This window comes from Amphibalanus amphitrite, unplaced genomic scaffold (assembly GCF_019059575.1).
Source record: "Amphibalanus amphitrite isolate SeventyFive unplaced genomic scaffold, NRLGWU_Aamphi_draft 000113F_arrow, whole genome shotgun sequence".
NCBI lineage: Eukaryota > Metazoa > Arthropoda > Thecostraca > Balanomorpha > Balanidae > Amphibalanus > Amphibalanus amphitrite.
This window is the reverse complement of record NW_024881608.1, coordinates 608,493-633,125: the sequence shown is the minus strand read 5'-3', so window position 1 is coordinate 633,125 and position 24,633 is coordinate 608,493. Positions and strand designations below refer to the sequence as shown.

Sequence of the window (24,633 nt, the reverse complement as noted above, 5' to 3'; positions counted from 1 at the left end):
CGACGGAAAAGACCGGCTAACAACAGTCGGCACGTTCACCCAGAGCACCACACCACCTGAATAAGAATTCAAGTTTTGAAAATATATAAAAACATGAGAATAATTTTTCTATCAAGCGTCGAAAAACACTTCCTTTTTGATACGACAGTAAGACCTAAGAATCTTATTATTACCAATTACATACCTTAGGCAGACGAGGCAGACGAGACAGACAGCGCGCTCTGCGGGGCACGTCCGAGACTGTCATGTTGTAGCAAAAGAAAAACACAGCAATCGCCACGAGTTTTACGATTTGGACAGCTGTTTTACCACAACCTTGAAATCAAGTAAATAAACGCAGAAACTACGATAGTGGCGCAGCCAATTTTCATTTTCAAATGCTCTTATTATGGGGTGAGCTTTATTTGTGATTATTTTAGTTTTAACATTTTCACGAAAATATCCAGAGAATATTTCATATAGCACTTCATTACCGATATAAGCGTAAACCCATCAGTCATAACAGTATGAGTATATAAGTTGAAGTTTGGATTCCTCCCATCAGCATGAGCATAGCTTGAGCTAGCTACCCATCACCATTGACGCAACTTCAATTCTAGTTTAATTGGGAAATGCATGTAAAAGTTGGATAAATTGCTTCGGAATTTATATTTTGAGATTACTCATAACTTAAAGCAGACATGTGCACGGATCCCAGACAACCAATCACGGAAATTGAGATGGCCATTAGATTGACGGTCTTCAAGCATGAAATTATGGTGGAAAACATGGCTCATAGAAGCCTCTCAATGAACCAACTATTTTGCATTCCTTCAGGGTTAACAGTTCTGAGAAAATCCCTCAAGATCCCTCTCGGATCCATGATTCGTGGCCATGGATCCGAGATGGATCTTCAGGGGTTTTCTCAAAACTATGAACTCTGAGGGAATGCAAAATAGTTGGTTCGTTGAGAGGCATCTATTAGCCATGTTTTCCACCATAATTCCATGCTTAAAGTCCACTAATCTAGTGGCCATCTTGATTTTCGTGTTTGGTCGTCTGGGATCCGTGCCCATGTCTGACTTAAAGTATGATATTTTTTAGTAAAAAAAAAGCCGCAATGAGAAAATACAGATTACAACTTGGGTGCCATGGTAACTGGCTAGAGCCTAGTGGAGAGCCCCTTTTACAGCTTCAGTTAAAAGAAACTTTCTAAGTCTCTTGTCTTGTAACTCCAGGTAAAGTTTTGGCCAGAAACATGAAGGTTCCCTAATCTCTAGTCCCTACTCCCTAGCGTTTTCATTTTAGGAATATGAATGCGATTAGCAATGCAACGTGCTGTAATACAATTATCTGACATTTCCTGTCATCTGACAACATCTTACCAACATTTATATCAACAACATCTTACCATTTAAAGTTGGCAAACAATTAACTCAGGCTGGGGATGCCTACTATTACGTAGGACTGGGTACTGGATTTGAAGGCGTGTCATACATTGTCACACTTCAACTTCTGATCTGTGTAAATTGTAAAAAGCTAAATGATTAAAGGTATTTGTTGGAATCTGAGAAACATACCATTTATTTTTAACTAGAGGCAGGCATTGAGAGGCTTTTTGTCAAAAGAGCCCTAGTGGTAGTCACCATGTTTAGTACCTAACAGTTGTCACTGTTATTGTAAGGGGCAGTTTGGTGTTTCTGTCACCATCGGTATGGTGCTGGTCTGCTTCTCAGCATAAAAGCCATCCTGGCTCACTTCACCCATGAGAGGCTGAAGAAAGCCAGCTAGTAGCTTTGATATTCGACAAAATTGGGCTACAGTGCTGACTGATAATAGTAAATGGATGGTAACTGAACAGTACCTTGAATTTAAGCACGTCAGCTAGCATTTTGCAGGACAATGCTAACCATGCTTTTTATTTCAGATTCGGCGAGTTGATACTGTATCAGCCAAAAGACATCAGTGTTGAGTTGGACAGGGAAGCCTTGATCTGCCTCCTGCCCTGAGGTTTGGCTGGTCACTGGCTGGTGGCCACACCCAGCTCCACTCCCCCTCGCCACTCCCCAGTCCTCGCCATGCGCTCGTGTCCCCCGGAGGACGACGAGGACTGGGGTCTCTGCTCGGACTTGGACGACTCCGAGGAGGAGGTCGCGCTGCGCCAGGCCGGCGGGCCGCTCCGCTGCTGGCAGAGGGCCGGCTTCAAGCGGCTGACGATCGACGAGCGTCGGCCGCCGGCCGTGCTGCCGGCGCGGTACTCGGTCAGCGCCTGCTGCGCCGTCTGCGGCCGCCGGCCCGGCGCCGGACACCCGCTGGCGCCGCTGTTCGACGACACCAGCTTCGTCAGCATGGCCGACGTGGTGAAGGACGTGGTCGGACTGGAGTTCTCCGTCAGCACCAACCCGCACGAGAACGTCATGTGCGGTGACTGCCGCGGCCACCTGCTGGCGCTGCACACGATGCGCGGCTGGCTGGCCGCCCTGCAGAGACAGTTTGTCCGGATGGTGGTCTGTACAAACAGCGGCCGGCGCGGCGCCAAAATACTCGTACCGAAGGCGTATCGCGGTGTGGACTTTTTCAGCCGCGAGGCGCCCTTTCTCGAGCTGCTGGAGAGCAGTGGTCGTACGGTGGATGCAGTGACTCGAACAGAGCCGGGGCGGCAGACAGCCGGTGAAGCGGGGACGGTAGGTGAGAGTGAGGACACCTCCGGGCCAGTGTCGGGTGCGGACAGTGAACAGGTGACACGGACGGACCAAAGGGTCACTGAGTGTGTCGTGGGTGGCTCGGAACAGTGTCAGACAGGCGCGGCGCAGCCCAGTGTGACGCGCTGTGACGCGGTGGGTGATGGCGAGACGCAGAACCTGCTCGATGATGCTCCACCGGTAGTGGGCGAGACTGTGACAGTCGTGGAGAGCGGACAGTCCTTAGATATGACTATGGACGAGGCGCATCAGAAGGCGGTTCCTTCAGCACTTCTGCCACAATCCCTGCACCAGCCTGATGAGCTGAAGGAGTCTCCGCAGCAGCAGCAGTCGCCGTCTTTTCGTCCCTCCGAACCACCGCTCCACCTGTCTCTGCCGCAGTCTGCTTCTGAGCTCCACCAGCCTCCGTCCTCTCTGCCTCGCGCCGCTCTCACCCAGCCGTCAGACCCTCCTCAGCCCGCCCCGGCCGCCCCCTCCACCCCGCCGCGACCGGCGGCGACCGGTGCCGACGCCACAGACCCGGCCGGACTGCTGGACCCGTTCGAGGAGTACTCCATCAGTGACCTGCTGGTGCTGAGGTCTCCGCTGGCCGCCCGACCGCCCGCCGCCCTAGAGGGACCGCCGCCAGCCAAACTGAAGAAGATCGCTCCCAAGATTGATCGGAAAGATCTGCCACCGCAGCCGCCGCCTATCGTTCTAAATGTAAGTGGAGGACGGACTACATGCAATGAATTAAAACATCGTCCACTTTGTGTGTATAATCATACCGATTTGACTAGGCTCTCAGTTGTTAGGATTTGTCTGCATATGGTCAGTTTATTTTTAGATTGTACCGGCCAATAGCCATTCGGGTAAAGCCATTATCGTGGATCAGCCTAGGTGGTAGTGCGACAGTGTCCCAAAATTTGCCAGTTTGGGTGGGAAATGACATCCAAATGAAAATGGTTTTCCACTCGCACCTCCAATTTTCTAGAGCAATTTTTCACTCCCAATTTTACCAGTAACGAGCATCTGCATGTAACCTTTGGTGGTTGACTTTTAACTTGCTCCATATTTTCTTCAATCCTCTAGTAAAAACCAGTCCCAGTTCCCACATCCTGTAACACTCACATGCAAATTGATGATCCCTGTTTTTCACCCTTTTTCATGAAGCTCGCAATTTTCCACTCTCAGCCCGCTTTACTGTGAGGAATATCCCCCTCCGACACCGAAGCCAAAATATAATTTTGGGACACTGTAAGTGCGATCTTCATCACTCGTAGCGGCCTGAATTAAACCTCGCTCCGTTTCAGATAATGGCGGTGTCGGCTCCGGTCCAGGCCACCCCCAATTTCAAGGCGATCGTGCCCAGGCGGCCGGAGGACGACAGCCACCACCCCCGGACTGTGGCCGGCGCGCCGGCGGAGCCCGCACGGCGATCGCAGCGCCGCCTAGCGGCCACCGCCAGAGACTCGCGTCGTCAGCGCCGGGCGCTGGACGTCGGGCCAGCGCCGCCGGCGGCACTGCCGTCACAGCAGCAGTCGCATCATCAACAGCAGCATCACCACCATCAGCATCATCAGCAGCAGGAACATCATCAGCAGCACGAACGGCACCGGGACCCGGCCGGGTACCCCGAGCCGATGGTGTTCTTTAACCCTGACGGCAGCATCCCGGCGCCGCCGTACAGTACGCAGGTGGAGGCTGAGACGGCCGGTATGGCGGCGGCGGGCGAGTACACTCAGCTGCAGACTGTGCCGCCGGAGCAGCCGCCCCCGCCCCCGCCCCCGCCCCCGCCGGAGCAGGCAGCGCCGCCACCGAGTGAGTACAGACACTCGGCTACATTCGCGGTGTCACACAGTGAGATGGGCTGCTATGATGCGGACTATACCATATATTTGGATCAGGGAGTGCCGCAGGAACACGATAGCACCCACCAGAGCCAGGAGACTGCTCAGGAGCGACAGGGCCGAGAGCACTCGTCGGCAGCGTCGCAGGCGGCCGCTGTGGAAAGGTCAAGTGCGTCGGACACTCACCAGGTGGCTCTAGAGAACAGTTCAGAGAGCGATTCTCTGTACAAAGAAGTGCCTCGAATCTGCAAACCGTGCGGAGTGCCAATCAGCTACGAGATGATTCAGGTGCGGAAACATTTGGTGGAGTTTCACATGAGCCTGGAGAGGAACGACCTGACGGGGAGCACCCTGTACCGGTGCCGCGCCTGCCCGGCCAAGGTGAGTACCGACTACCGAGTACTGGCTACTGATTACCGGGAAGCATGGGTGTGGATTTCCGCTCAGTTTTGGGTGCCCGGGCGCAGCAAATCCGTCGTCGCCCTAGCGGTGCCCTTGACCCGCGCCGTTTGCAGTGGCTCCAAAGCCAAGCCAGTGTGGAATGGGTGAGCTCGGGCACCCCCAACTCGTCGGAAATCCAGACCCATGCCGGGAGGGAAGCATGCTATTCCCCCTCGGCGGCATGTGCACGGCGTGTACCATAATCCGCGGAAATCTTTCAAATTCGAGTGGACTCTGCCGGAAATTTCGGATGTAGCAATGCGATGTTATTCATAAGAAGGCACTGAAATCAGCGGAATGAAGTTTGCTCTGCTGTCAATGCTCTCTGACAAGTGGCTTACCTGTTGTCTATCAACCGATAAATTGCGTGATCCCTCTCTGAAATATTCAAATAGTATAATGGCTACGGATTGCTTTACAGTATCTCCCTGACTCTCCCACGACTTTGTGTTTCCTTTGATCTGGTTTCTGGCTGATGGCGTATCAAGGTATCTGATGACGGCCAAGTAACTGTTCCCTCACGGCTCACGATGAACGATGCCAAGTCGCTGACCTATGTGTTGCCCTTTCGCCTCTGAGCCTGTTTAATTGATCCGCCGCTCGCCTTTGCCAGTCCCGATCTGTCTTCGTTTACCCGTGGGGCGCTCGGCGACGCGGTCCCAATTAATTGACGTCTCACATGATGGCAGACTCTCCTCTGCACCGGGCCCGTGTAATAGCAACAGATGACAGTGATTACGAGCCGCGCCAACTCGCCGTATGAGGCGCGCCTCGTTATGGATGCAGCATTATGACGGAGCGGTCGGCTTCCAGGAACAGGCCGTCGCCGAGTCAAGTTTCGATGGCTCGAGTTTTGTTCATGAGATTCGGACTAACTAGCGTCGTGATTGCGTCCCCGGTTATTAGATCGAACTGAGTTCCATTTGGTGAGTAGGTGATTGAGTGCTGGACACGTTGTGAATTTATTACGTGGGTTGTGAACTCCTCAGTTGATGATTTCCGGACTTGTGGACTGTACGTCTATAGCGAATTATTTCCGTCTCAGCAATATGTGAACGTATTGCGGGCTGCTCATGACCTGGTACAACGTCTTAATCGCTGACCGGTTGACCTGGGTCCACATAAGCCATACGTTATCGCCCACTGGTACCCCAGGCCAGCGGAAGTAGCTTGACGACTCCACTGGTAACTAACTGGCGATTCAACAGCAAAACTACAGAGCAACACTGATGAAATGGATAGCATGCACCCTTGGTAAAGCCGACCACACTCAATATATTTAACCTCCACACTGCCACACACTTCCACACTGCCTATAGTTGACATAGCACGGGCCCAGGATGGGGCTCACTTCCCTATTATTTACCGAAGCATTGCACTCTGAGCAATGGTCTGGTCGCATCAGCAGTCAATGGACGGCAAAAAACTTTCAACTTTACCTACACATTGGTGGCATTATCAACAAGTCATTTCAGTACTTATATAATGTTTCCAACATTAGTTCTGCCGCACAAAACTATGCCCACGTGCTACGGAACTAAAAGCGGCACTGACGGATGGCAAGTGGCATTTAAATGTCAGTCATGCTCATAGCTAAGCGCAAAGGTAAAATAAGAAACATTGCGCCACAATGTCATGTTATGGCCATTCGGAATGCCCCTGTCACAAAAAGGACAGCGACAATATTTGCCCAGGTCTCGTATTGGTTTTTGCTTATTATATATTTATGGACCTTACCTTGGTGGAAAATAGCCATTGGAAATGGCTATTGCTCTACGTGATGGGCTTTAGTCTTTTATTTGTTCTGTCCTTCATATATTGCTGTCATGGTTAAAATGATTAAAGTCATCTTAGTGTCATTTTTAAAGATAGCACTGCATTAATGATCATAAACAATAATTTATTACCACCGTCCTATTGTCTCTACTTCGACATAACATTGTATAAGATTTCGACTGCCGAAGTGTCCCTTACATGTGGTCAACTCCTACCTTTCCGCTCGTCAGACAGCGCCTGGCCTGTCTCTATGCTGACGCGGCAGCCGGAACTGTCGCCGACATAAGCACGCGTGTCGCAGTCGACACAAAAAGAGCCCGGTCTGGGCCGTGAATCATGGCCACAGAGCGTCGTCCAGTCTCTCGGCCTGCGAGCCATATCTTACCTAGCGTCCATACATCTTTTCTTATTGGCCTGACTGGGCGGCTTTGGCGGGCGGCCGGGCGCTGCGTGCCCTCCTAAATGTCGACACAGAGTGCGCCCAGGCCAGACTCCCGCCGACCACCGACCGACCGTGAGCTGATTTGTGGCTGAGAGTTTAGCCATCTGTTTGGAGAGAGAGAGAGGAACCGGCCGCGGTCGCCCCCCCCCCCCCCCGCCAGGCAGATTGCAGCTTCCGCACGAAACCGCACCCGAGCCGCGCCCGGGGATTCCGCTCTGCATTCAGTAAACACGGGGCCGGCCGGCAGCCGCAGCGCCGCGGTAGTAAAACGACAGCACAGCCCTCAAAGTGGTCTTGATTTAGCGTTTGCGCGCCTGGCTTTTGGCCAACATCGGGATGAAATGCGGCATTTGTGAGTTATCGGCTCGTTCGGGCGAGTCGTATGATAGTTTTTCTAGTAGGGTAGTGTGGGGTAATTTGAACATATTTTTACGTCTTCTCCGTTGTACCAAATTCCAGCTCAACCCTGGATGAAGAAAAACTGTTTCAGTAGCGCATGTGTCACTTGCTTTTACCATGCAAGCCTCATTTTTGGTCGAGCCGAGCATACCTTGAATAGCATAGCATCACTTCTCCACCAAGTCACGGTGTGTTCAAATTGCCCCACCGTGGGGTAATTTGAACATACTACCTTTACCTGCCATAAAAACGATAGTCTCGCCAGCACCGATGTTGTTTGACCCATAAACGAATAGGCAGAGCAATTCTAAACATACCTTCATTTGAAAAATCAACACAACAACAAAAATAACACTTGCAGAGTATCAATATCTGCACGCTGCACACCGGTCAGTTGACAGAATTCGCCTCTCTTCAATTGACAGAACGTCTATCATCTCCGTTCGATAAAAACTCTACCAAACCTTACTTCATCTGTTATAGTGGTGCCAATCGGAACCTGGACATTCGGAGTTCCCATTCTTTATAATGTCCAATTCGGAATTGATTGCACAAAGGTATAGCAGTCTGGACAACATTGGGCGATGGCCTGCCACACTTAAGCATTTTTATCAAGTAATCGTGCGTAGCATTGATTGGCGAATGGAAAGCTGGTTAAGCTCTCAATATAATGAACACTTTTCGGCTGGTAAAATTACATGATAAGCAATATAAATGACGGTTTTGAGTGTTGATAGCTGCATAATTTTCGGACATATTTGGACAAATAGTTTAGTTTAACATTTTTGGACGGAAAATCAACGAAAATGCCGTTCAATAGACGGATATTAGACGTAAATTTTCTAAAACTGGCATCACTTATCTGCTATTGCTTTGGGTCGAAAATATTGGCAAAAAAAAAACTGGGAGCGTTGTTTTTTTCGGAGCTATCCCTGTCTTCATTGAAATCCTCACACTATGTTCAAATTACCCCACGCTAAAAGTTATTTTGCCATTTTTAAAAACAAGGTTCAAAAGCAAATTTCGTGGATTGAAGGCACTGATTAGGTCATTGTACAACAAAAGCCGTTGCGTATTAGGCGCTAGCAATGCAAGATTTTGCGCTGCAATGAAGTTGCAATGACGTGTTGTTAGGCGTTTATCCTTGCGAAATTGATTTTTTACATTGTGCGTCAACATCTTCGTTCCCTGAAACTTTAAACCCCGTTCATATGATAGCCCTTTTAGTTACGATAATTTCTCTCATTGGTCTTATTGTCATGCCACTTATGGATTTTCCGTAATTTTGTGTTATTCACACCATGTTCAAATTGCCCCACATGTTCAAATTACCCCACCCTACCCTACTAGGATGTTACATTCGTCGGAATATTCTGTTAGGCACTCAACGGAGATAGCGCTTCGGAGAACCTGAAACTTTTGTATTGACAATAATGGACATTACAGCGATCTTACATTGTAAGACTGAGTAGCTATCCATTTCTCAGTGAAGCTCATTGAAGTGCATTGTTGCTCTGTGTATGTTTATTGTTCATCATCGTTCCCATATTCGCCACAAAGTTATTGTTCCAAACGTTCTACGGTTGCAGCTATTCGGCTGTTTTCACCCGACTAGCTACGATGTTGAATGTTACGTTTCCCTTCTCACACACCCATGCAAACAGGCAACAGCCTTCCGCAGGCTTCCAACCCCCACCTCTCATCCTCCTGCAGTCTGTGCAGCCCCCCCCCCCCCGCTGAGGCCTGAGCTCCGCCATCGGTGACTGTGCGTGTTGGCACGCGGCGCCACCGCCGGACCGCCGGCCTCCTCCAACTTTAGGGACACGGCCGCGGCCGGCGCCGCTCCCAGCCCGGCCTGGCCCGGTCCGCCGCGACCGGCACGGGGTCAGGTCACGCGAGACGGGCTTCCGAGCCGACATTTCAGCGCAGACATTCAGTCAATATGCTGCCGCTCGGCCGGACGGGCCCAACAGGCCCTTGACCTTCTGAGGAGCGACGGGCCTGCCGAGCATCCGGCGCTGGGGGGAGGGCAGGCTCCAGACGGGCACCTCAGGGCGGGGAGATGGTGCTGTTGTCTTGTCGGGGATACCAAGACGGTCGATGGAGCCGTCAAGTTTGACAAAAAGTATCCGTCTTTGTCTGTTTTGATTTCGGGCGTTTCGGTCGAAGAGACCACTTCATGCCCTTTTGTCTCGATGGGTCAGCAAAGTTGCTCCTACCGTATACCGTATACCATATTTATCTCCAATCCTGACCCCGATTCTAGAACCGCTCCCAGCGCCCTTCCCAGCACCCACACTGCGCAGTCCACTCACAGTCCACCCCTCAGTCCCCACCGACCGCCTCCGTCCGTTCGGCGAGCTGTAACCCCCGCTGACAGACGAGTGTCATCGCCGTCGTGCGCGGGCGCCGGGCCCGGGCCGGCTCGGCGGCTGGTTAGCCGCGCCGCACGTGAGGCCACTGCCGATGCCCGGCGCGGCCTCTGAACGGAGCGGAGCGGCCTCTGAACGGACTGCCGGACATCACCTGTCTCCATCAGTTGAGAGTTGAGACCGGCCGCAGAAATGGCCTGCGTGGGACGGCTGGAGAGGGTCGGCCCCAGCGGCGCCGAGCTATTCTCGGCACAACGAGCACTGGCAAAGGGCACGGCAGTCGTTAATTTCACAAATATGTTGAGTGATTATTGTGGACGATTTTTAAAGGTTATTTCTTATTTAGTGGTCGGACCAGTCTGTGCGGTCTAATGACAAGTAAATGGAAAAGACTGCCTTCCAATGCCACTGCTCCGATGCGTTCTGAGAAATCTAATGATCCTTCTTTCCCAATGTGCGCGCTTTCAACTTCAGATGAGGACAATTGAACAAAGAGATCTAACGCCGTTATAGTACATTTTTTGTTGTCTTTTTGCTCCCCCATGCATTATTCTTACATGCTCGGTGGTGTACAAACACCACACAGATGACATTTCTAGCGCGGCCGGGCGCCGCCAGGCTCCCTTTCATCTTGCGGCCGCCGTCTAATTGTATTAGGGCCGGCCGCGCTCCGGCATTAAATAGTTTGTTTGGGCGCGACCTCGCCTCTCGGCCTCTGCTAGCTGGCGCCTCGGCAGCGGCGGCCGGCCGACCGGCCCCGGCCCGGCACAGCGCTCCAAACGAGCTGAGTTGGACGACTGACGGGCATCAGCGCCCGTCACCGCGGCATGGTGACCTCTGGTGCGCCTTTGGGGGTCATTTAACTTTGTTTTGTATTCTATCTAGTATCTACACTGCTACCTTGCCTCATTCAAGTGCCATAGTTTATGACATTGGCTCGTACCTAATGCCTTTCACTCCCACACGAATTCCCACCGACACACTTTTGAGTTTGTTTCCTGTACAGGGTGTCCGGAAATTGATTAGCCCTTGTATTTAATCATTTATCTGTCAAACAAATCAAGTGAAGCGCATCGTTTATTTGCCAATGCATCCTCCGCCAAGTCGGACACACTCCCTCATGCGCTCTGGCATCCCGCACATCAGGTTGTTCAGCGTCTCAGCGCTGATGCTGGACCACGCCTTCTGCAGGTTTCTCACCAGCGCCGTTTCGTTGGTGGCCGGCCCCATCTTATCCAGCTCGTCCTGCACGATCGCCCACAGATTTTCAATGGGCGACAGATCAGGGCTGTTGCCCGGCCAGACACCCTTCTCCCAGAACCCCGGGAGGTTGCCCCGGCACCACTCCTGAGTCCTGGCAGCGTTGTGAGCTGGTGCGCCATCCTGCTGAAAAATTGCCTCTGACATCCTTGGCAGAAGTTTGACGCTGGTTGGCGGCCCGTTCTGCGTCGTCCGCTCCATCGCCGATGATGCCGTCTGTTTCAGCACTTCTTCAACATAATATTCCGCCGTCACGGTCTGGCCTCGCGGGATGATGTGCAGCTCGGAGAGCCCTCGATAGCTCATCATGGCCCAGACCATCACTTTTCGGGGATGCTTCACCGTCTCCGTGGCGGGCACTTCTTTGCTGGTGTGCGCCCAGACACGGTCGTTTTGGCGGTTCGGCGGATGGCACAGCTCGAATGGCGACTCGTCGCTGAAGAGAACGCGTCGCCACTCTTCGATTGTCCAGCTGATGCGCTCCCGCGCGAACGCCAGCCGCTTGAGCTTTTGAGCTTCTGTCAACTTCGGCTGACGACGAGGCTTGAGCGGCTTCAGGTGGAGGCACTTCGTCAAATAACTGTGGACGGTTGTCTTAGACACCGGATGTCCTTTGGCTGTCAGTTTCTTGGCCAACTTCCTTGTCGATTGTCGTCTTTTGAGGGCAGCTTTGGCGAGAACAATTTTCGCCACGCGGGTCAGGACGGTCTTTCGTCCTCGACCGGTCCGATTTCGGAGGGACTATCCTTGGCGGTCTCGAGCGATCCAGATTTTCATGGTGCTGACGGACACACCGAGTGTCTGTGCAACACTTGCCTGCGTCATGCCGCCGCGCACCATGCCAACTGCACGGTGGCGCGTAGCCAAAGAGTACTCCTTCACCATCTCAGATACCGACTCCGCGCGCTGGCATTACCTTTCGGAAACTGACCTCTGACCCCTCACCGCGGCCGTGACCAGGCCACCTGACCCGGTCACGTGGTCGGCAAACAGCTGAGCGTGCCCTAAGGCCGTGTCCTACTTCGATCGCGCTGGTTCCGTTGGCGCACATGGGAGCAATGACCAAATATCTAAGGGCTAATCAATTTCCGGACACCCTGTAGGCGAACTTCCTAACTTCCTATTTCCTAACGGCCACACCTGAGCCGAGCCAGGCTGCATTCCAATCACGCTTCTGGGAAATGTTCGAGACGACACCTGGCTCGGCCGGCGTCGTCGAGAGGCGTCGGTGTCGACTTTTCTTTGTCGCCCTCCTGAGGGCGCGCGGAGCTCGAGCACGCGCCGCAGCCGCCGGCGGCGACGGACGGCGATCGACCTGGCGGCGCCCGTTTGACTCGGTCGACTGTTGTCGTCGAGTGCTCGATCTCGACGATTGTGGCAGGTCTCTAGTTGGAGTTCTTTTGACACAGTCTCGGGTGGGTGTGAAGGATGAGGGCGCCGCCGCCGTCGCCGCCGCGGCGGCCGCGCTAGGGCGAAGTTGTAAATTGTGATGGGTGTGGTGTGGTGGGTGGGTGCCTTTGGGTTGATGTTTGCCGCGCCACTGAATTTGAAATGTTTTATTCATCGGTGCGGGGCGATAAGGTTGTGGCTCATTTCAAACAGGTGGAGTTATGGCTAAATTATGATATTTCGCCGTACTCATAAATGTCGCTGTCGTCACCTGTGGAAACAAATAATGAATGGTCTGCAGTAAGCACTCGCTTTGATAGCCAGGAGTCAGTTTTGGGCTTAATTAAAACCACTGGAGATATGTGATAATATAATTTGCTTTTGCTGCTAATTGTTTAAAGCGTCTCTTTTCCGTTATAAGGAAATGTTTAAAAGCTCAGGTTTCGACAGGAATCTTATTTTGTTCACTTATTATTTATTTGATTTTTGTTTTGTTTTAGAAGTCAGCTGTTCTCTCATTTATTAGTCTAGGTGAAATGAATGTTTGTCTCACTCTTCCATGTTTTCGTTGATAAATGCTGCTTTCATTAGCCCTCGCCAGCACAGGTCATTTTGAGTCCTTCGACGGCACAAGGGGGGGGGGGTACGACCCCCCTCGCGTTTGGCCCCTGATGGAGCTAGAGCTTCGCATAAAAACCGGCGTGTTGCCCGTCACGAGAGGAAGCCAATGCTACCCAATTTTAAGGTCCTAGGTCATCGGTTGACCTTCCAGGTCAGGCCAATGACCCAAAAATCGGGAGTATCGGGACCTGTTAGAAAGTCGTAAAGCGTGGCTGCTAAGGGGTTTTCCGGGGTGCTGATGACGAATATCGTGTAAGTTTTGATCACAGATGATGTCGTTAAGCGTTTAGACCAGGTCGGGTCAGGTCAGCTCAGGTCAGGTCAACTGCTAGGGGTCGTGACGGGCAGGGCTGCGGAGTCGATGGATTTTCGGCGACTCCGACTCCGACTCCGACTCCGGCTTTCAAAAACCAGTTCCGACTCCGACTCCGACTCCGGGCAGAATTGTCGACTCCGACCGACTCCAACTCCCGACTCCGACTCCGCAGACCTAGCAGGGCTGCGGAGTCGACAGATTTTCGGTGACTCCGACTCCGACTCCGGCTCGGGTTTCTAAAATCGACTCCGACTCCGACTCCGACTCCGGTCAAAACTGTCGACTCCGACCGACTCCGACTCCGACTCCGACTCCGACTCCGCAGCCCTGGTGACGGGTATTCGTAATACCTGTCATCCGCCTCTGACAGAGCCGTAACATGTTACGAAGGCACCAAAACTACTTCGTAAATGTTCAAATGGTTGCTAAAGTCGAATTCAGCTCCAAAAACTAGCCTAGAAACATGTAAAACTCGAAAAAAGTGAACCGAGGTCACCAAAGATCAGTGACCTGACCTGACCTTCAGGTGACCTTGACACCCACCCTAATGCATGGGAGCAACATCAAATCAGATGTTTGAACGTTTGAAACCACGAAAAGCTTGCAAACGCGCGGCTAATGCGAGCCGACATGCGCCGAATCGCGATTTCGGCCAAACATGGTCACGGAAAAGAGGTCACAGGTCAAAGGTCATTTGGGTCAGGGTCATGAAATTTTCAGGGTAGGTGTAAAATTGATCAATGCGAGGGTACTGAAAGTTTCGTCGCGATCGGCCGCTTTTTACGCGAGTTATTCGCGAAAAACCTTAGGGGGGGGGGTGCATCAACCCCCCCCCCCCCTGTGCCGGCGAGGGTTAGACCACAAGTCTGGTGAAGACTGAAGAGTGCTAATATCAGCATATCTATTTTAACAGCGCACACGGCATGACACAGTCTGAGCCATTGTCAGGCACGATTCATAAGGCTCACCATTATTCATGTCCTCAACAATATATTATCGCCGTTTCCATTTATGCGCTGCAACCCATGGCCTGGTTTGCACGCTCTGTCCAGCGCGGAGAATAGCATCACGCATCCTTAGCTGCATTTATCCCTCTAGCCGAGCCCGTTTTGCGACCATTTCCGTCACTGGCGGCTACAAATGGTAGTCACCGCCTCATCACAATGGCTGGGCGCCTTTGGTGCCCAGCCGAACGTACGGGCGGCGCAGGCGGACGGCAATTACTCTGCTCAGTGCGGGGAGGGAGAATGTACCGTCCTCTGAAGCCATGAATTCCTATGACGGGCCGTCGCAGCTGCGTCCCGCGCCGCGAGCGACGGACGCCCGACCGGGAACGGCCCGGAGACGGCGCGGCGGCCCGCTAAAATCGGCCCGCCGGGGCGCCTCGGCCGTGTCTGGAACGGTTTGTTGGTTCGGCACACGGCGGGTACGGCTCCGACGGCAGATGTTTGCGCCGGGAACTACCCGAGCTGGAATTAGAGAGAAGCTCGGCAATGAACCCCACACCACGCCAGTGCAGTGCTGTGGGCGTATTGCCGTGCTGTATGGAATATTACGGCCACAAATCGTCGGTTCTATTAGCGCTGAAATCAGGCTGGAAGGACAATGTTTGAAGTGTATACGGAAGTGGTATGCATAAAAGCTGTGCACTGTGCATTCCGATATCTGTCTTGCAGGCTCCCTTTCGCATATGGAGCTGGTACGCTTTCACAAACCCTGTTTTCAGTGGAGCAGTAGAGCACCTAATGCCGGGGTCACAAGATGGCTTCTCTGGCACGAGCCCCATTCGCTGCGGTAGTGCAAATTTAATGCGCTTGTTTTGTCCAGAAACCTGCGGCCAGGGTCGTTCCCAGAGCTTAGCGCGTGCTATTCCCTTCGGATGAATATCCCACGACTTCCGACAGGTAATGTCGGTCCGTGCCTACCGTGGCCCGGCGGGTCATTGGTGCGTGCGATTGTTCTCATCTGTCGCGAGGTTTAACGTGCTTAGTGGTCGGTAAGTGTACAATTTAATGACAATAAGTCTATCCCAGTCGCGCTGGGTGATTGCCTTGCATGGCTTTGGTAAGGGCGTTACCGGCGTGTGGTGGGATATCGCTGAACCCAATCGTGACTGGTAGTGCTGAGGTGCCTGGTCGCGTCGGGGATCGTAGGAGACGTGCTCCATTCACTGTTTAGTGTTTAGCTGTCCACCGTCTACCTTCTACCAGCCGTCGTACTCAGCAATTTTTACGTCGTCCACCGTTCTCCCCCCTTCTTTCAACGTCCACTGTCCACCGCCCACTGTCCACCATCCCCTGTCCACCGTCCACTGTCCATTGTTGGCCACCCTCTATCCACCGCCCACCGTCCACCATCCACCGTCCACCGTCCACCGTCCACCGCCCACCGTCCACCATCCACCGTCCACCGTCCACCGTCCACTGTCCACCGTCCACCGTCCATTGTTGGCCACCCTCTATCCACCGCTCACCATCCACCGACCACCGACCACCGTCCACCTTCCACCGTCCACCGTTCACTGTCCACCGTCCACCGTCCACCGTCCATTGTTGGCCACCCTCTATCCACCGCCCACCATCCGGCGTCCACCGCGGGCAATGTAATACGCGGCACGGCCGATTGCCGGCGCTTTCCGGCTGAAATATGGCAGGGTAATGCCGGTCGGATTAAATTCTCCCGGCCGGTATTCGGGCAGATTCTGTTTGGCTCTGGTGACTCGGAATTTAGTCGGCAGCGGTCGACTGTGGCGGTGGCGGTGGCGACAGAGTCTAGGCCAGCCCCGGCCGGCGACCAGGCACGCTAACATAATCAGCGTCCGGCTGAGCGTTTCGCGGAACCTCTGGGGAGGTGCAGCGGCCCGTCCGAGTCGCTAGTCGTGATCGACGCGCGCTGGAGACCCGTCAGAGCCCACCGAAAAAGTGACCCGGATCTGTCCGTCTGTCGGGGGAGATGTAAGGCCGCGCCACGCACCCCGCTTTTACGTTTGAAATGGGAAGGTTGTGTAGTTTGATGAAATGACTTCGCCTACAGATCCCTCTGGATGGGTTCTGTTGCCTGTTGGTACCGTTCATCCTTAACGATCAATCTTGGTAAACCTTTGCTAACAAGATGAACACCGTATCGGCATCATTTGTTCTGGTTAGCGACGATTGCGCAACTATCTGCATAGTCTGGCATTTAAAGGCGGGTGTGAACACCACGGCTCCTCAAACGCCGACTGATGTTAACCCGGTAAAATATACCTTTGGGCTACAGTAGAGACAAAGGTGAACGTGAACGATTGTTTGCTGTTGATGAAGATTTACCACCCTTGCACCGCGCTCCGCGTTCACCACTGCATTGGCAGTTGGCACACTGTACCGCATTACAGTCGTGTGTTGCGGGACAGCCTACTTTCCAGGCTTCCACCGCGCGGCGCGGCCGGCCGGCTTCTAGCCCTCCGTCTCGGCGCCCGGCTCGACGAGAAGGTGTGATAGACGAATGCGGACCACCGAGTATCAGATGTGCCGCCCGGGGCCTTCAGATGTGCAAAGAGAGTGGTTTTACGTGTTGACATTCACGTTTTTATAGGTAAGACGAGAAACGCTTCGGATGGAGGAAAGGTCGGATATGCTCAAACGTATCGCATCGGGCGCCGGAACTGGATCGTATGCTCGTACTCCTCTGGTTATTAGGGCCTCCCTTCAAATACCATTTGATAATTGGTTTACATCTTCTGTGAATTTGGGCTTCGTTAAATATACATTTGATCAATGACTGACATTCCGGTTGTGCGCAGAAGTTTGAGTGTTCTTGGCAATCTGTATTTCACTTAGCAGTATCAACTCTCCGAAGCACTCGACAACAAAACTCACACAGCACAGTTCGGAATCATTGTCGCTCTCTGCCTAACGACGGAAGTTAACGTGGTATTCGGCGCTTCCAAACCTACCAGACAGTGACTCTAGAAGTACCCGGAATCTCTGCCTAGCTCGGTCTCTCATCAGGTAACTATCCCCGCCCGACTTTGATGTTGTCGAAATCTAATCTGTCGTTACCGATTTGTGTCCGGCGCAGTTCCGCGGGCCCCCATCGGTACGCTTTCACCGCCGTTGGGGACACTCAGGTAATCATTTAGCGCACACACTCGATGGCGAGCGCTGCGCGTCCGGGCCGCTAACTCTGTAGGATTGGGACCACATTTGTAGCGCTCCTCAGTTCGTAGGTCGTTGCCTCTCAAGCGGAGTTGAAATACCGGTCTGCGATTGGTATCCGAGAGGCACGAGGCGGTCCGTCGCCCACCTGCTACCGGGCTGGTGTTTGAAGTCGGCTGCCAGCTCGGTCGGCGGCGGTGCCGGAACCCAATTCCTCCGCGCGGCTGAGCTAAAAGTCCAATCGCATTCCGTCGTGGCGTGTGAGGGCAATATGCAGCTTCCGTCCGGCGTGAAAGGGTGCGGAACGGCCGGGGATGAGCGGCGACGACGGCCGTCGCTTCTGTCGCCGACCAACAAATGGCGCGGCGGCGGCGCGCCGCCAACCAATCTCGCGGCTTCCAGTGCACAAAAACGACGACTGCAGCTGGCGATGGGCTCCGGTGGCCGGTCGGGGGCGACCTGAGGCGCGGCCCGGGGACGCGGCAGGTTCACCTCAGGGACGGATCTACTGGAAACTCAGCGGCGGTAACGGTCGCGGCGGCGGTGGTTTGAAACACGACACGGCCGCGGCTGTGGCGCTCTGCGCGGCTCGCGCTGCAGATGGGTGTTGCCACGTCGTCATTGGTCCTCTTCATACTCTGTCGGTAATGCTGTTTTCTGGTGCGGCCAAGTTGGCTGGCTTTGTTTGCTGCCGGGATTTGGCGAGTGAATTTGTGCCCGGAGTGGCTCTCCGACTCGTATCGCCGGGGCGGCTGCATGTGCGCCGACGCGCCGGAAAAGTTTGCCGTTGTTTGGGTGACTGCGAGATCAGTATTCCTGGGCTGAGCCCGCCGGGCCTTTCTTTCGCTGCTTCTCGGCACGTTGGCAGCGGGTTAGTAAATAAATAAGCCAACTTGTCAAACTTGAGAAGCCTGCTGTCGTCCTGATTGAATGAAGGGACTGTTTTATCATTTTGGTGCGGAGATGGTGGAGCAGGAGAGGAAGTTTTTCTTTCCAGAAAAATCTGGGGCAAGGTAATTATTTTGTCGAGTGAAGACATGCAGGTACTGTGTTTCTTATTCGTGGGAGATTATGCTTTAATTAATGCTATGCTACCATATTTCGTTATCTCTCTTTTCATTTGGAAAAAGCGAAAACGTTATCTTGAAAAACGTTTCTGCTCCCCTTTCTAGCCAAAAGTCTTTATATGAAAAATGTCGGGGCTTCTTCGAATATGGAAGTATTTCTTAGAACACTTGATCGATTCGTTCGTTTGTTTCGTCATTGACAACGCTCCGTTTCCTTTGTTCGCACTGCCCATCATACGTTCATACATCAAAAAGAGGTCTGTTGCTAGTCAGCGTCTAAAGCTCTGTCCTAAGGGCAGTAGCGACGTCATATAATTGAATGTCTCCAGCAGACTACATTTCATCGGAGACCTTCTTTGTCCTCTGCCGATCACAAATGTAGTTATGGGTGTGTAATGGCTGCAAATTGATTACACCCTAAAACAGACACTGATATCACAGGCGGCACCGGACCCACAGCCACCTCATGTTGTCCGAACAGAGACATCCTGTATAGGTAAGTGGCTAATGTTCTCGGAAAACCTTGTTATTGTACACCCGGCCGCGGTCCATTAGCGTTGTTTGTGCGTACCTCGGGACACCTTGGCTGTTCCACTGGCCGGCCGCGTGACCTCACCGGTCCGCGGAGCGCCCACCCACACGATCGGTGTGACTGGGCGCGTCTGTGGCGGCCAGGTTTCCGAGTGGCCCGGTCGGGGCGTCCACGGGTTCCGGTCCGGTGATGGCGGCCACGCCCGGCTGAAGTGGGTGACCGCCGTCCGTCCTGGTGTTCCGTGACGGCGGGACCGTTACTCTGTGTCCCGGCGACGGTAACTCGGCGGGCGCGGCCGTCGCCGGCGTCCCGGGGCTCGTCACTCCCCGGAGTCCCCCATGACCCGGTGGAACCCGCCCCCACCCCACCCGCTCCCGTCCGGCCCAGGGGCGACTGTCAGCGGACACCGGCCGCACCGAATCGACAGTCCCAGTGGCATTTCGTGTCAGCGTTATGTAACGCGGCGCTGATGCGTAGCCGTCGAACTTGGCGTGGCTGGGGAGACCTTTGATAAAACTGTGCTCTGTTAAACACAGTACGCATTCCACTGGGGGTTAATAGCGCGTCAATGCTCCAGGTCGTGTGACCTCTAAAGTTCACTGTTCAGTACCGCAGGCATAGCGACGCCACAATCCTCCGCCAGACCGGATTGTCGGCCATTCCGTCTGCGCCGAATACGGGCCGATTTCATGGAGCGTGAAGGCTGGCCCATGTTGCCGCCTCTCTGACACAGCAGCATACGAATGTCTGTCAGTGCCGGACGCGTGCTGCCGACACCTCCCATCAGGCAGAGCTGATCGGTTTCACGCCGGTTCGCCTGCACAATATTGCGTTCAGTGGGCGGCCGCATTCCTCCATGACAGCTCAGTGACTTTTCACCGCAATTTCGCGGAGAAAGCGTCGGTGGTGTCGAGTTCTGCCGTCCGGAGGCTGGTGTCTCGGTGCGATTTTACCGTTCACGGTCAGGCTGGGGTACGCACCGGTCCCTGGTGGCTGTGAAAGTATTACGGCCGAGTTCAGCACCCGATGAACTCGGCTCATTAACCCTATTCCTGGCGGGGGGGGCCTCAGGAGCCCCCCCCCCCTGAGGTTTTTTGGTTATTTCTCCCAAACGCGTTGAGCTAGGAAGCTCAAATTTTCTGACTTTTCCTATAAGGCTTCTACGCAATATGTCTGAAAATTTTGAGTTGATCTGACCTCAGGTCAGGTCACCAGAGGCGGTTTGGTGGCCCTACCTCAGAAAAGTTTGCAATCACGCCAGAGCTAGAGTTTTTGACCGATCAATTTCTTCTCTTCAGGCTTTAGTTAGGGTACCAGTATGTGCAATTTGTATATCTCGGAATTTTGATATCGGTGACCTAAGGTCAGGTCAATTTCGCGACCTCCCCATTATAAGTCAATGGGGGAAAAATCAACTCCCTGTTTTTACCACTAAAACGGGTCGGAATGGCCCCATATACCATACATGACTTCATATACGATCAACCTTCACTACCTTGAGGTCTGTTTTGCTGTTGGGCAGCTGTGAGGTCATGTGACGTCATCAAAGGTCACCAAAGATTTTTGGCCAATAACTCCGTACAGGAACAAGATACAGAAGCGTGGATGGTCTCATTGTGTTCAGCTCGTCAAGACGCATCGAATGATATACATGATGACCTCGAGGTCACGTGACCTAAGGTCAACCTTTGACCTTGACCTTTCGAGGTCAACATATATATCATTCGATGCGGATTGACGAGAGGATCACGATGATGCCCTTAGTTTGTTCCTATCTTGACTAATTCGAAAGTTATTCGAGAAAAACTCTCTCCATATCTAGCGCCGCCATTTTGACTTTTTCGACCCCTGTGACGTCATCTTTGACCTGACCTGAAAAGGCCCTTGTAAAAATTGTAGACCTTGTCCATGCGTATCCGATGCCGTTTACCGCTTGTCGTTATCTTGCTTCGTTCTCGAGATCTCAGGGGGGGGGGCCGAATCGGCCCCCCCCCCCCGCCAGTTTCTTGTCCCGGCGGAGCCCGCCAGGAATAGGGTTAAGCAGACACGTGGTTTAGGGACCGCCCACGGCACCTGCGCCGGCTGTCAGGTCTCAGCCCTTCGTGACGGCGGGTGATTGATGGTGTTAGTTGGCGGCTCGTCCCAGTCCGGGGCCGGGAGTTTAACGCTGCTCACCGGCCGCCGAAAACGACTGCCCGGCCGCGCTGAACCGCAGGACTCAGGAGTGGGGTGGTGGTGTTTGCCCAGCTATTGGACTGAGAGCTGGATTATCCGGATGGATAGACGTCGTCTGACGACCTCGACCTCGACCCGCTGATTTGGCTGGACCGCTGCGGGGTTTGATGCTGGTATTAACGACATATTTCACGTCCGCTGACATTTGAAAATCAGCGAGCCTCTGAGAACACTTGGCTTTAATTCTGTGAAATTTCTAATGAATTATTCTAATTTGGAGTCTCTCTGAAATGTCCATTGGAATTTTCTGGATTTTATCATATGTGGGCTGATGAAAATTCAGGTATCATACTTTCAAAACTGTCAAACGTAACAAGGATAGATTGGGTCAACTTATAATTCAGTGAATCGTGCCAAGGCTGCAAACGTTAACTTTAGATTTCTGCATAAATTCCCAGGTTGGAATGGATGACTCTTGACCTTTGCGTTTTCATCGCTTAAACCGAGACTGAAGCGAGTAGCGTGTGTACTGCTGTGTGTAGTGTGTAGTGTGGCTAGATGGTACCTTGGCGGCTCGGTGATTGTGTTTGACGCGCCTCGCCTGAAGTGATCCAGCGTTGCATGGACCAATTTTGTCACAAAAACCATGGGCTACATCCTTTGTGGGCCCGGCTGCCACAAATTGTGGCATATTCTTATAAAGCGAAATAGTAACGTGATTTTTTTAATTGAATTATATGCGATGTTTATGTACAATACCAGGTAGGACGTGCGAAGCTGTTATCCTCTATTTACACTAGTTAAGATTTGTTTTTCAATAGGAAAACACAATTCTAACGAATAGCGTTTTAACTATTGACAACAAATCTTCGGTTATTTCATAAAAAATTAATCGAACATTCGCCCCGCACCACCGCTGTCCCGACGGGTCACACTCGGACCGACCCGCATGGGTGAGCCGTCGTGTCCCGCCCGCGCCCACCGAACATTTGTCAGAGACGCTCGGGGCGCAATATCGGCGGCGCGTGCGGCGAACGCGACGCGCCAGGATCGTCATCGACATCTCGTCGGCCGTTTGTCTCTGCCGACGCGCGGCGGTGGCGGCGGATAAACTGCGTCTCCGAGCCGCCGGGCGGCGTGTCCTTCCGACGTGTCAGCCCCCCCCCCCCTCCATCCCCGGCTGCTGGCTGCTCTGGTGTGAGAGAGCTTTCGAAGATTTTTTCCGAGCCGTATTGGTTGAGTGGATTTGACGCCGATAAAAGGAATATGCAAAATGCGTCTGACAGGACGTTGAGGCTCATTTACAGTTTGATGAAGTGATGCGAGGACGCGAAAAGGTCTTTGGAGATAAGGATCTTGCGTGACAGGCATGGTGTGATTTTCTATCTGATGATAATTTTCAGTCGTTTGTAGATACGCCTTACATCGCACTGCAGCATTGCCTGTATCCGTTATCTGTCATTGAATTTTACATCGAATGCTTGTAATTATTGGTTAGCACATTTTCGGGTCAGTCAAATGTTAAGCACCTCTTAATCCACTATATTGTGATGAAATACTCACATGTTACTGAAAGCTATTGATTTATGTCCAATGATGACTATGATTGGGGCTTAAGGGCATCTCACCCACAATTGTAATATGGCGCGGAGGATTTATACCATCACAAATAGACGTCGAGTATATCCAACCAAATTGTTAAGTCCGGGTGATGGCGGAAATCAATGTGAACTATAGGTATACCTACGCAACTCCCACAGCATCAATCGATTGAACACTTACGTAACACTGCGAACGTCCCAAGCGAGAAGGAGACGTTTTCGCGTGTTTTCCAAACCGCACGTCTGTCTTGCCACGGTAGCGTGCATCTGCGTTAATTCTGCCTTTGAAGCTCGCCCATTCGAAGAATTCAGTAGGCTCGGTCGACATCTGTCCGGGTCGCGACGATCGACTGGTCGGCGCACCTGTCGTGTCCGCGATCGACTGGTCGGCGCACCCGACCTGTCCGCGATCGACTGGTTAGAGCTGACCTGACCTGTCCGCGATCGACTGGTCAGAGCTGACCTGACCTGTCCGCCGCTCGGTGCGCTCGTCACCGGTCCGCGATAATGGGCAGGGTCCGGCCGCCGGCGCTCGCGTGGCCGGCGTCCGTTTCGGCGCGGCGCAGCGTCGTCCGTGGTCGTCGTTTGTCATCGACAGCGACGGGACACGTGGTACGAGTCGGTCACGACGGCGCCGGCTCACGTGCGCCGCTCGAACTCATCTTTATTCGCGGCGGCCGGACAGTGCCGTGTCGGTGGGCCCTTACCCGCCGCTCAATGGCGGCTTTGTGGGTGCAGGGCAGAGCTACCTCTGCCCCCGGCCGCCCGCGGCCGCGCCGCCGGCGCTCAGCACCGTGTCTGCTTTGAATTGGGCCTCGCCGGTTGTTTTTTCGCTGCCTGTTTGGGCGTATTCAGAAGTATCGCTGTCGGGCCGGCGTCCATTGAAGCGCGCTCTGCCGAACGCTTTATTCAAAAGCGGACAAATTGGCACTGTCTGAAGTGGGCCCGGCTGAGTCCCGGGCGCGATGGAGGCGGTATTATGACCCATGATGAGGACATTATAATGGAAGTGCGTCCTTGTGCGTTAGTGATTCATTGTGCCACTGAGCGTCTTTTTGACAGCGAGCCTCGAGCGGGAAACGCATTTTGTCGTGTCACGCTACTGCCGTTCGGCTGATAAATGGCGTGGTTTGGTTCGTGTCGAAGAGCCGAAACTATCTGTTGGGTTATTTCCGACCGGTTCTCGGCCATTACCTGAAGCCCACGGGTCGTCATACCTCACAATAAAAACGTAGGGGATGGAAGGGAGTCGATTCGACACCTAACCGCGTAACTTGGAAACAGCCTGCGGTGTGCCGATCTTATCAAGCTGTTATTGCTTTATACGGTGTTCCGACCTGGGCTGATTAGTGCTCACGGCTATTAGCATGCCTATTGCTGAGTATGATGCGCTGAGTATAGGTACTTATTGCTGAGTCATTGACGAGTATAATGTCCATCAAACTGTCCGTTCTGAATTTCCCTAACTTCTCTCGCCTTTATGACTCGTGTAGCGAAAGTTAGCGATAACGTTTCCGCTTCTGTACATAATTAAAGGTAATTCCCATAATGACACACGTCTCCCTACTCGCATGCCACCCGTCTTTTCCTTTGGAC

At 53.1% G+C, this 24,633-nt stretch overlaps 1 protein-coding gene across 4 annotated transcripts in view; it reads left to right on the top strand.

Moving 5' to 3' along the window:
* Positions 1-318: 318 nt before the first annotated feature.
* Positions 319-24,633, top strand: part of LOC122381066 (synaptojanin-1-like) — a 36,592-nt gene continuing 12,277 nt past the window's right edge. For 2 of the 4 annotated variants that reach the window (XM_043364792.1, XM_043364795.1), the window contains exons 1-3: positions 319-393; positions 1,907-3,383; positions 3,974-4,891. In XM_043364792.1, the coding sequence (XP_043220727.1) occupies positions 2,058-3,383; positions 3,974-4,891 (2,244 nt within the window). In that variant the 5' untranslated portion in view covers positions 319-393; positions 1,907-2,057. The other 2 variants (XM_043364791.1, XM_043364794.1) reach the window with 2 other exon arrangements.